At 39.2% G+C, this 12356-nt stretch overlaps 1 protein-coding gene across 1 annotated transcript in view; it reads left to right on the top strand.

Moving 5' to 3' along the window:
- Positions 1–12356, top strand: part of LOC132393225 (OX-2 membrane glycoprotein-like) — a 53387-nt gene that overhangs the window by 28364 nt on the left and 12667 nt on the right. Inside the window, exon 4 of the mRNA XM_059968210.1 lies at positions 2310–2430. Coding sequence (XP_059824193.1) covers positions 2310–2386 — 77 coding nt within the window. The 3' untranslated portion in view covers positions 2387–2430. The remainder of the gene's footprint in view (positions 1–2309; positions 2431–12356) is intronic.

Here is a 12356-nt window from a genome sequence, read left to right on the forward strand (position 1 = left end):
TGCTTTCAAGGCTAAAATACTTTGCAGTCTTAAATACTTGCTGCATTTAGTTGATACTTTCTGTAATTGGTGTACAAGGATACCTAAGTTTCTTTCTACCTCGACACCTCCCAATCTAAAACCATTTAACATGTCTTTCTGTTTTCTTGCTGAATGGAAAACATGTCCATATTATACCACACCTAGTAAGATACTGTCCACTCGCTCCATCAACTTCAGCTGCCCTGAAGCCTCTTTGCATCCTCCCAGCAACGTGGTTCAGTTTCACCAGCTTACTCTGAAATGTTATGTTTGGTTTCTCACCCAATATGTTAATATACATGGCGCCTGGCATTCTGAAGTCCCACTTATTACGAGGAAGGGTACTTTATTTGTAACATTAACTGGCGTCTCTTTCTACAGATTTTGCTTGACTGGCTATGATCTTCCAGCATTTCTATTTTTGTTTCAGATTACAGCATTCACCAGTTTATTTGCTTTCCATCCATTTATTCCTGTTCTGTTTCCTGTATACTTATTTGTACCAATACAATGTTCCCAGTACATATTAAACGCTTTTTAAGGACCAGATGCATCACATCCACTGATTTTCCCCTTATCAATCCTAACAGCTACATTCTCAAAACCTCCAGTGGGTTTGTCAAACATAATTGACCTTCCAAAAATATGTGTTGACTGTAATCCCATTCATATTTTCCAAGTATTCTGATATCCGTTTCTTTTTAATTGTATCTATCATTTCCCTCATAACTAATGTTAGGCTAAGCTGTCTGCACGTTCATGCTTCACCTCTTTGTTTTTTTACCAATATTCATTTCCTTCTTTGGTCATACCTCAGAATCAAGGACAACTTGCTTCTGCTTCATCTTTATAGATTCCAGCATGACAAATGTGTGGGAACCAGCAACTCCTACAGTTGGAGCAGGAGGTAGCTTATGGGATGGTCAAGCAGTCATTGGGATCAGAAGGTCACACAGCATTTGAGGGGGAGAGAAAGAAACACATTTAATGTTTCAGGTCACAGACCTTGAAGTCAGAACAGCAAGGGAGAGAAAGTATATATTAAATTATGGGATGGAGTAGGGGAGGGCTTATTGGATAGGACAACAAATTTTACAACTTGTGTCACTGACAATAAATCTGATTCTGACAAAGATTATATCTCTGAAAGGGTGATGCGCTATTGATCAACTGGAAACTACATAATCGAGTTGATGAGTTAATGGAAACTTTAGGGAGAGAAATAACATGGTCCTTTTCTCAATAAAATTATGAAATGTTGACAGTAAAGAGAGTGAGACACAGACAAAGGAAGATAAATGTCAAAAACTGAAGGGCTGCAGAATATACTTGCCAGATCAGATTGTACTGAGAGAGAAAAACTGATTCCATATCACAGATGGATAGATGACCCATTAATTTCAACTCCCTCTGGTTTTGAAACTCAACTCTTGAATTTCAAAATCACTCTACATATTTCTCCACTCTTCACTTGCCTCTGATTCCATATCTCCTGCCAGTTCAATTTTATGCTGTTTACATCATCCCTTCTGAACTTGTCCTCTTTTTTTCCCTAATGGTCAATCATGAGCAAAAATGCTAGTTAAACATCCTTCTTTCCATTAGACTAATTAATTGCAATTTCAACAGAGAGCACCAAATTTCAACATAAAACCAGCTGCAATTTCTTGAAATTCCTTTGATCCTTACATACTGTTTGGGTCAAATTTGACCCATTTTGACATTTGACAGTGGTGAAAACACCCTAAATGCCATTTTTTAAAGCTGAAATATGATGACTTTTCCTAAAGTGACACAAAATGTGCAAAAATGAAAATATTTTAAAATTTTGCACAGGTGCTACAAATTTTTGTACTTTGAGGCTGTACTGGGTCAAATTTGACCCATATCTATTAAAATGGATTTTAAATCTCTGAAACATTAATTAAGGATTAATCACCCATTTATTAATGTCAGATAGGCTATTTACACATTCTAAATAGATTTGTGGTTCAAAATTTGGTATAGACATTTGTTATGAGGGAATTCTTGGGCCAGGTCTAAACGGACCCAGACCTTACTGTGAAGGTATAGAATATGACCAGTATGTAAGGGTAGAGAAGTTTCAAATTGCCAGGAAAATGTCAGAGGAAACGAACATGCTCTGTGTGTTTCAGAAAAAGAATAGCATTTCACAGTCTTCCAGACTTAACAGTAATCTGAATCCAAACTTACTAATTCTGCAAATGAAAATAAAAAGGTTAATCTGGTATTTTCAATTAATTAATACTTCTTTTTTTGCTTTTCAGCACGTGCATCACAATTTAGATCAGAACATTATTTTTGGATTATTTTAGGACCACTGGCAATTTTAATTGTTTTTTAATTTTCTGTTTCCACTGGAATAAGAACACAAGATGCTAAAAAAAGGTAAGGAAATTATTTTTTTTTTGCACAGAATTACAAATTTAATGCCGACTGCTAAAGGGAGACATTTTTAGTATGTTTTTGACAGGTTCTTTTCCCATCATATTTCAGTTGAAAAAAGTTTGTGTAACAGCTCACTGGAAGTTGAATTATTGATGACAGTGTGGCAAGGTCCAATTATTGATGATAGTGTGGCTAGTAAAAATTCAGATAGTGAAATAATACAAGGAAGTAAAAAAAAGTGAACTCAAGTCAAACTGGAGGAGGTATTCTGTTGGTTGGGGTCGACCATGGACGTTGTGTCCTTGCTGTATATGCAAGCCAGGGCAGTACGATATGGAGAGCAAACTGTTGCCCGTGAAACCAAAGGAGCAGCAGAGATCAATACAATTTGGCACCAGTAGTGTTGACAGGAGTTGCCAGTCAACATTGAACTCAATGCAGGGCTGTCTTAAGTACTACAGCTGTGGAATTTTCCTCGGGGTTTATGCCTGACACTTTCCCCATGAGTGGCTATAGGTGCAAGGCGGTGGAAGTTTGAGATCAGAGTTTTCCTTTTCTTAGATGATCTGCCATTCCTAGCTGATGAGAGCCATCTGCCCGGAGCAACTGGTTTTAAGGCACCAGTAACCCACCTTTGCCTCATCTCCTGTCAGTAGAAATAGTTCTGCTGGGCTTTGAAGCTAAACCACATGTGAAGGCCAGAAGATAGATTTGGTTGTCAGGGACTACTTGAGAAGCATGCCATTGGGTTATTTTAATAGTTAGTGGGAGCTCTTCACCACTACATCTTCCCCTAGCTGTACCAACCTTAAGGAACCACAAGGCAAATTAGGTGAGGCAAAATAAGACAGGCTCAACGAGAGTCTGCTTTGCCATTCCATCATGGCTGATTAATTTTCACTCTCAGTCCCATTCTCCTGCCTTCTTCCTTTACTAATTGAGAACCTATCAACCTCTGTTTTAAGTACACCCAGTAACTTTGCTTCCATAGCCATCTGAGGCAATAAATACCATAGATTCAGAACCCTTTTTGCTAAAGGAATTCCTTCTTATCTCTATACAAAAGGGACAATTTTCTATTGTAAGGCTGTGTCCTCTGAATCTAAGGTCTCCCACTATTGGAACATCATCTTGACATCCACTCTGTATACTACTTTAAATATTTGGTGGATTTCAATGAGATCCCTTCCATGTTTCTCAGTTCTTTTGTGTTATTTTGAGTACAGGCCTACAAATGTTTCTTCTATGTTAACCCTTTCACACCAGAGATTATTCTTCTAAACTTTCTCTGGACTCTCTCCAACACCAGCACACACTTTCTTAGATAGGGGGCCCAAAACTGCTCACTATACTTCAGATGTGGTCTGACCAATGCCTTATAGAGTCTCAGCATTACATCCTTGATTTTATATACTAGTTTTCTCACAATTATATTGCATTTGCCTTTCTTACTACCAATTCAATCTGCAAGATAAAATTTAGTTAATCTTGCATGAGGACTCCCAAGTCGCTTCACACCTCTGATTTCTGATTTCACTCCTCATTTCAAAATAGTCTCTGCTTTTATTATTTCTACCAAAGCACATGACATAAATATTCCAACAATGTATTCTATCTGGCACTTCTTTGCCCAATCTCCTAATCTGTTCAAATCCTTTTGCAGACTCCTGCTTCCACAACACAGCCCACCCCTCCTATCTGTGTACATCTGCAAACTTGGCCACAATGCCAACAGTTCCATCACCTAGATCATTAACATATAATGTGAGAAGTAGAAAACCGAATACTGAGCCCCTACAGAACACCATTAGTAACTGGCAGCCAATTAGAAAACAGCCCCCTTATTCTCAGTCTTTGCCTTCTGCAAGAGAACTAATATTCTGTCCATGCTAGTGTCTTTCCTGTAATACCATGAGTTCTTATCTTGTTTAGCAGCCTTGTAACATTGCGCTTTTACATCACGTTTCTATCTCCCTGTGTAACTTGTACACCCTGGCTACTGTTCGGAAGCCTGTTTATAACTCCCGTCAGGGTAATTTTACCCTTGCAGTTTCTTAACTCTTCCCACATGGATTCTACATCTTCTGGTCTTCTGCCACTTCTTTCTAATGATTTGAATTTTTCTTAACCAACAATTGTTGATGTGTACTGCTTCTTTGAATGCTATTGTTGACATTTTGGGTCAAATCTTGTATCAGTATCTGACACAGTGTTTCAACTGAAGCGCAGACTGATTAATTGTCAGTGTTAAACGGAGGTGGAAACTGGGACTCCAGTGTGTTGAAAGTTCAGGTTCCTGTTCAAGTGGTCATATCAACTGTATACGTGTCTACCACCAAACGAAACAATGTTCCTCCAGATCAAGGTGCACAACACAGTACATATAACTCACACACAACACATGAAGTAATATTACCACAGATGAATTAACAAATAACAAGGTACATTTATGACACAAATTAAAAGATAAACAGTATAACACGACTGGTGCTTTGTACAGTTTGTGCTGAGACCTGAGTGGCGGCAGGGTGTTCAGTAGTCCTACGTCTTGGGGGAAATTTTCGTTTGTCATCCTAACAATGCTTGTCCTAATGCTATACCTCCCGCCTGATGGTAGGGGGTCAATGAGATTGATGAATGGGAGGGATCATTAACAATGCTAAGTGCCCTGCGTACACAAGCACTCCTGGTAAATACCTCAGATGGGTGGAAAAGAGATCCTAATGATCCTCTCAACAGTCATTGCAGTCCTTTGTAGAGTCTTGCAGTGAGATGCCTTGCAGTTTCCATCACAGATGATGATGCAGCTGGTCAGCCCACTCTCAATGGTGCTACTGTAAAAATTGATTGGAGGGGTGGTTTAGGGTGCAGGTAAGATCATCTGTTAGAAACTTGCTGCTGTTAACTCTCTCCACAGAAAAGCCTGCACCTTCCAAAATCCAGAAGCATCTCTTTTGTGTGACATGCATTACTCAGTGAGCTAGATGCTGAACTATTTGGATTTCTGACCAGTCAGAGAGTTAATTATTGAAGTTTTATTGCATGGTCGCTAATATCTGGCTGCAGATCAGACACCAGGAAGTTGCATCATTACTCTGAATTAATGTCTACTTTCACTGAGATCTATATAAGATAAGGCATGTCATCAGTCTTCACATGGAAATCTGACTCTTCCAACTTTGACTATTGTTGTGGTCTTTTTCTGTCACTTTTCCTAGTAGAGACTGCCATGATTGATGGGGGAGAATGTTTCAGAGCTCACCCAAAATTTTCATCATTTTTAACCAATACGTTCTTTTCTTCTGGGTGGCTTTCTTGATGCTTTAACAACTTTGATTAGGGGAAGTGAGTACAAGTGAAAATTAAATTACTTCTGAATTAATTTGCATATTCCAAAGGAATTAATAATGATAACCTAACATGCAAAACCAATAGACTTCTGAATAAACACACTTGGAAGTAATTGAAAAAGCACCTTTTTTTGGTGCTGTGATAAATTGCAGAAGGAGCAGAAATAAATTTGAATCTAACAAGTTAACTGCAATTGCATTTCTTGTACAATTCTGTTGGTTATCCTAACTTAAAAGAACAATCCTAATGGCCAAGCATGATACCTCTATTATACTAGAGCCATGAAATGAGAAAAGAAATTATATGGATAGTTGGAAATGAATACTCTATTTCGCAGATACTGATTATTTTTTGTTAAGAGGTCTAAAACTCACACAAACAACAGAAAGGAACATTTGGAGAGAAAATCTAACTGGTATATAGTCTGAGAAATTCAGTGCACACCTCTTTAGAAAGCCCCAGTACAGAAGTCCCAACAAGTTGAATGCACAATTGCCTGCCTGTCTGAAGCTAATTTAGGTTGATAGATATATTGATGGAAATTCTGTAAAATCACTTAAGAAACTCAGAAAGGGGAATAACTAGGGGCTTGGGCCTATTTTGATTGTTAAAGTTATTTGGAGTTTAACATGAGCTCATGCACTTCCATAGGAAGAATTGAATAGCAGATTATTATCTAACCCAGAGAGAGATTCTGCATATGTTGTGTTCCTATTGATTCTTATGGAGATAGTTTTAAGTATTTTTCAGCACCAGATTTTGTCTTTGTTTCTGGTGCCACATTCTCTTCGGAATTGCATCTGCTGTTATCAGAATGTAATGGGATTTGGATGAAAATTTGAAAAACTGTAAATTTTGGAAGTATAAAATAAAACCGTGAATGCTGGAAGTACTCATTAGAACAGGTTACGCCCATTGTAAGAGTTTCAGGTTAGGAACCTTCATCAGAGCTGAGAAAAAGTTAACATAAACTTATTAAGCTGCAGGGAGAAAAAGATGAAAAGAGTTGATAAGGAATAAAACCATAGAGTCCAGGGCAATAAACTATAAAGTTAGGTTATCTAGAAAATGAGTAAATGTATGCAGTTGAAAGTGAGAACCGAGATGAATGATTGTGAAAGTTTCAAAATGCAGAGCAGATCAGGCTGGGCATGTCCTCAATAAATACAAGATAAGAAATAAAGAAAAGATTAAAAAAATAAACAAACTGAGCCACTATCAGAGATGGATAAGTGACATGGATATAAATATAAAGTTATCTGAAGAGGTAGAATTAATATAGAGTCCAGAAGGCTGCAGTATACCTAGGTGGAAGATGAAGAGATATCTCTCAAGCATGGTATTGGGCTTCATTGCAACAGTAGATTTCACTGACTGTATCAGTTCTCCACTTTCATTGCCTTGCAGCTATACCTACTCATGGAGAAGGCTTTGGAAGTAAACCCTGTAGAAAAATACAGAGCTGGAGTCCCTGAGGCAGTCCTACATTGAGTTCAACGCTGACTGTTAACTCCTGTATTGGTCTCTTCTGTCCCTTTGGATGCATCAGCTGCATTGGTGGGGGGGGGGGGGGGGGGAGCTTGGTACATGAGCAACATCTTGCTCTTCATATTGTGCTGCCCTGGCTTGCATATCATGCGGACAGCTGGGGTGCAACATCCATGGTTGACCCCAACCAACGGTGGACCTCAAATTCATTCTCAATGTATTAGAATGTCTTTGTTCTCTTCATTTTACAACTCCTACATTCTTTGTTCTATGCTGTCACTCTCTAATTGCACCTATTCGCTCATCAACCACTTATCCTCTTTTTGCAGCTTATCCCTATGGGCAACCCAGTTTTACCCTATTTTAGACATCCCACTCCCCACACTCCCTACAACTGTACAAGCTTCATTCATTTTTTTTCCCAATTCTGATGTAGTGTCATCGACCAGAAATGTTAACTCTGTTTCTCTTTGACTTGGTTGGACCTGCTGAGTATTTCCAATGCTTTCTGCTTATATTTTGAGTGATGGTTATTAATACTAACCACATGCAATGTGCAGTTCTCAGAAATTGGGCATTTCCTCAAATGTGATACATCTGTAATCTTTTGGCAATATTTTTCTTTCTGTGGAAAGTGTTTGGCTCTTGGGAAGAATACATATACCAAAATACTTAGGTAGGTATTTCTTGTGGTGTTTGTTGTAGGTATATTTCTAAATAGATCTAATTAAACATGTCATAATATTTTAAAAACATTGTGTACAATTGAAACGTGCAACAGCTGGCTCCCATGGTGATTCATTAATTACTAATTACTAATCACTAATCCTACAGATTAGCTGAGCTAATGTAGATCAGCAAGAGTAACCAACCAACCATACTGCAGTTGGTCTACCATTCAGTGTCCAAGCAGCTAGCAAAAACGCAACTGAACTTATCCAGGCACAACATACAACAACAGGAAGCTGGCAGAAACACTCAGTACATAAACAGCAGCCTGCTGTCAAAGCCACGCACTCAGTAAAATCTGCAAACAGACTGAAGTTTGGCACCAGAAACACTCCCTAGCCCATTAGAGGTGGGGGCAGAAAGCGTCCCAGGGAGACTACTGGACATTTATATACAGAAGCTGTTGAAAAGTAACCTGCAAAATAGGTGGCTGATATATCTACACAGATAATAGAAGTACTATTCTGAAGATGACTTTCAAAGGCTTTAGGAAATAGTCTGAATCCTTTTTCAGTAGCTGGAAGACAACAAAAATAAAATGGCTTTGCACAGATTGAATGGTTAAGACTGCTGAACCATGAACATTTGCTCAAGGTTTCCATGCACTAAATGAAGCCATAATGATAATGCAGTGAATAATTTTGGCCTCTGTACTTCCCACGTGGTGAGGTGCAGACACCAGAATAAATAAATCTTTTTCCTCCTCCTCATTTATCTTGGTGCCTCCCCAGTCACTGCTCAACCACCAGTTGCTGGCCCCTCCCTTCCACTCCACCAATGTGTTTCTGTTCTTCGTATCAACCCTGCTCCTCAGTCTTTCTCCGCTTTTTCCACCAAAGAAACAACAGATAATAACGTTTTGCATTCCTATAGCAAAACTCTTGAGTTCAGATTGCCACATTACGTACTGCAGTCGATGTACTTTTGAAGGGTAGTCATTATGTTAATGCAGTATATGCAACAGCCAGTTAGCGCAGAACAAACTGAAACAAATAGCAGGGAGCCTCTATGGAAAGTCTTATCCTTGGAATATGACTATCAGGGACAGGGGAACTGAGGGAATTGAATGGAGTCCTTGTTTGAATAAGGTGGGAGGAAGTTTAGTGAAGGTAGTTGTGGAAGCCTATGGGTTTGTAATTGTTTATAGTTAACTTATCCCATGAGGTGGAAACAAAAGGATCCATCAAGGGAACAGAAGAGTTAGATGACAGAACACAGAACAGTATGGCATGGGACAGGCCATTGGCTCCAGAACTTCGTGCTGATCTTGATGGCAATTTATATTATACTCAATGTCCTCCACCTCCTCCTTTTTATCATCATGGTCATATGTCTATCTAAAACCCTCTTAAACTTTACCAAACTGCTTGCTTCCACAATTCTGTTAACGCATTCCAGGTATATACTAATTCCTCCATTTCAAAAAAAAAATTAACCGACTTTTCCTTTAAACTCCTCTCCAATCTTAAAAGCATTAAGATTTTAGAGATTAATTTCTCTTAAGATTAAGAGAGAGTAACAATGAGAAATTGATATAAATTTTTTTGACGAGGACAAGAAGAACATAAATCTACCTCAGCAGTAAAGTATTGTTTACTAACTTCAGTTGGACTTTCAAAAAGCTAGTCTGTGTGACAGCTTTTCCAGCGTAGACACAAGACCCCCAGATGTTTATGAGGAGCAGTTCACAAGTTAGTCTGTATTGGGAGAATCTTTGTCTTGTCTAAATTTGATATCTGGGTCTGATTTTGTTCTTGTTTTTTTTTTGGCATAATGGCCATAAGTGCCTTGCTTGCCTACTTCTGCATTGGGTTTGGAGTCATATATTGTATCATAGGTTTCCTACAGTAAAAGGCATGAGTGAAACAAATAGGACTTCATGATATTCTGGCCATATTGTGACCCGCCTTTCTAATAACTACCTTGCTTAAAAAGTCTAGGATATTAACTGAGTTTTAAGTTTCACTTTTGCCAAGGTGGGACTTGAACTGCAGCATCTCAAGTATTAGTACAGGCCCGATGAATGGCAGGTCCAGTTACTGAACAGCTGCACTCCCACCACCTGCAGTCTCATTGCAGCTTCTGAGGCTTCAGAAAAGTGTATTTTAATATTTGCAGAAGGTCTAAACACTGAAAATAACTGAATGTAAATTCAATGGTATTTTTGGAAGGCAAAACAATTTATTTCAGTGTGAAAATACAGTAAAAGTGAAAAACAACAATTATTTTGGACTGGGTCTCATAAAGTGAGCAGTGCGTGCAGTAATTTAGGTACAGCACTTACTTCTAATCACAGTTTATTGGTATGGTATTACTTTTCTTCTGCTTGATGATTCTGGGCTCCATGGCTAATTGGCTGTCTATGGGCCCCATACAAGCAGGGTCCACATCAATTGAAGAATGAATTAGGCAATACATGAATGTTACACACAGTGGGTGGGGAGGAAGGGTTAAAGTAAGAAAATGTTTCACGTGGGAGAGAAACACTGGTAGAGGTGATGAACTTAGTACTATATGATTATATTGTTTCAGTGTTTCTTTAAAAGTGCTTAGAATAAATCTGGTATCATAAGGTACTATCAGTAATGATGATGGTAACGAATAGTTTGTAATAAAAGTCACTTTGTTCACTGATGCATTTCAGGAAAGGAAATACATTGCCCTCACCCATTCTACTTTAGTTGTTAGACCCTCCAATGTGATTGATACTCAGTTGCCCACTGAAATGGCCTGGGAAACTATTTGTATTAGAATGCATTTGTGGTGGATAATACATGCTAGCCTCACTAACAATGCCCAAATGCTGTGAACAAACAAACAAACAAAAGCAGGCTCAGATAAAAATCTCAGTGATTGTACAACTTGTTCTACATTATATGTGGTGGTCTAGAATTCATGCTTTTGCAGCTGGACACCGTGTTTAACTGTGATCTTAGTTCTAAAGCACATGCGCACAACACTTAGCTTGTTGCCATGCATTAGGCTGCACAGTTATTTTCATGCTATACTACACTTCAGCTCTCATTTCTTCATTATTAGATGTCAGATCGAAAGACACCTGTAGGAAGTCTTATTTGCTTGTTGATTTCTGATAGCTGGAAAGGAAGTTGTGCAAAAGAGAGAATGTGACCCACTCTTTGTAGGTGGAGACCCTTGTATGCTTGCAGGGGAGGTGTTGAGGAACAGACATGTGCTCTGCAATGTGTGGCAAGATGGTCCCCAGAGCTGAAATCAAGTAACAGGAAATGAATGAAATCACACCCACAAGTGAACATCCCAGACTTGGCAACAGTGTAAAATAGATTCCACCGTCTCACTCATTCTTTTAATTTTATGTAATAAATGTAGCCTTCTATCAGCAATTGCATGTGTAGAACTCATAGAGTATCTGAACTACTTCTATACACTGCACACATAACCAGACCACACACTCAGTGAACTATCTCAGTAATACAGCCATGTCTCTTTAAAAACTTATTTCCTTTTAACTTCTGCAGTTCACAACTCACATGACAGACATACTATTGAAGTATGTAGTCACATGACAATATGGTAGAAATCGGCTATCTAACCCCCAATTCAGATTCAGATTCAGATTCAGTTTATTGTCATTTAGAAACCACAAATGCAATGCAGTTTAAAAAATGAGACGACGTTCCTCCAGAATGATATCACAAAAGCACATGACTACACTAGAAAATCCACATAACATTTGGCAATCCTCAATCCAGAGTCCGGAGGGGCTGCTGCGTATTAATATCACGCTACCGACTAGCGCGTTCCCCGGAAAGGAGCTCCAAATCCACCAGACAAACAAGACCAAAAACTAAAGCTACAAGACCTGCACAAAACCACATTGTTACAACATATAGTTACAACAGTGCAAACAATAGCATAATTGATTAAAAAAAAGACTATGGACACAGTAAAAAAAAGACCAAAGATGTTAAAGGACTATAAGTGCAAAAAGAAACCACCACACAGTTTCCACAAGTCCCCAGGGTCCCGACAGACTTGCCAGCCCACGCCGGCGGCAGAAGAGAATACCTCCGCTATGGACTTCCACAGCGCTGCCCCACTCAGCCTCGCAGACGCAGCACACACCAAAAGCTCCGTCGAACCCAGCCTCGCAGACACAGCACACACCAAAAGCAATCTAACCACAGCGGATTCCAAGTCCGTCGAACCTCTGACCATCCCCTCTGGCACAGCTTCTCCGAGCACCATCCTCTGCCAAGCGTATTAAGACGGCCCTGCCAACAGCCATCGGCAACGCGACCCCGAGAACTGGGAGCCTGTTCTTCCCAGCAGAATCCCAGACCTCACAGAAGCAGCAGCAATGAAGAAGGTCTTTCTGG

Source organism: Hypanus sabinus, chromosome 4 (genome assembly GCF_030144855.1).
Source record: "Hypanus sabinus isolate sHypSab1 chromosome 4, sHypSab1.hap1, whole genome shotgun sequence".
Taxonomy (NCBI): domain Eukaryota; kingdom Metazoa; phylum Chordata; class Chondrichthyes; order Myliobatiformes; family Dasyatidae; genus Hypanus; species Hypanus sabinus.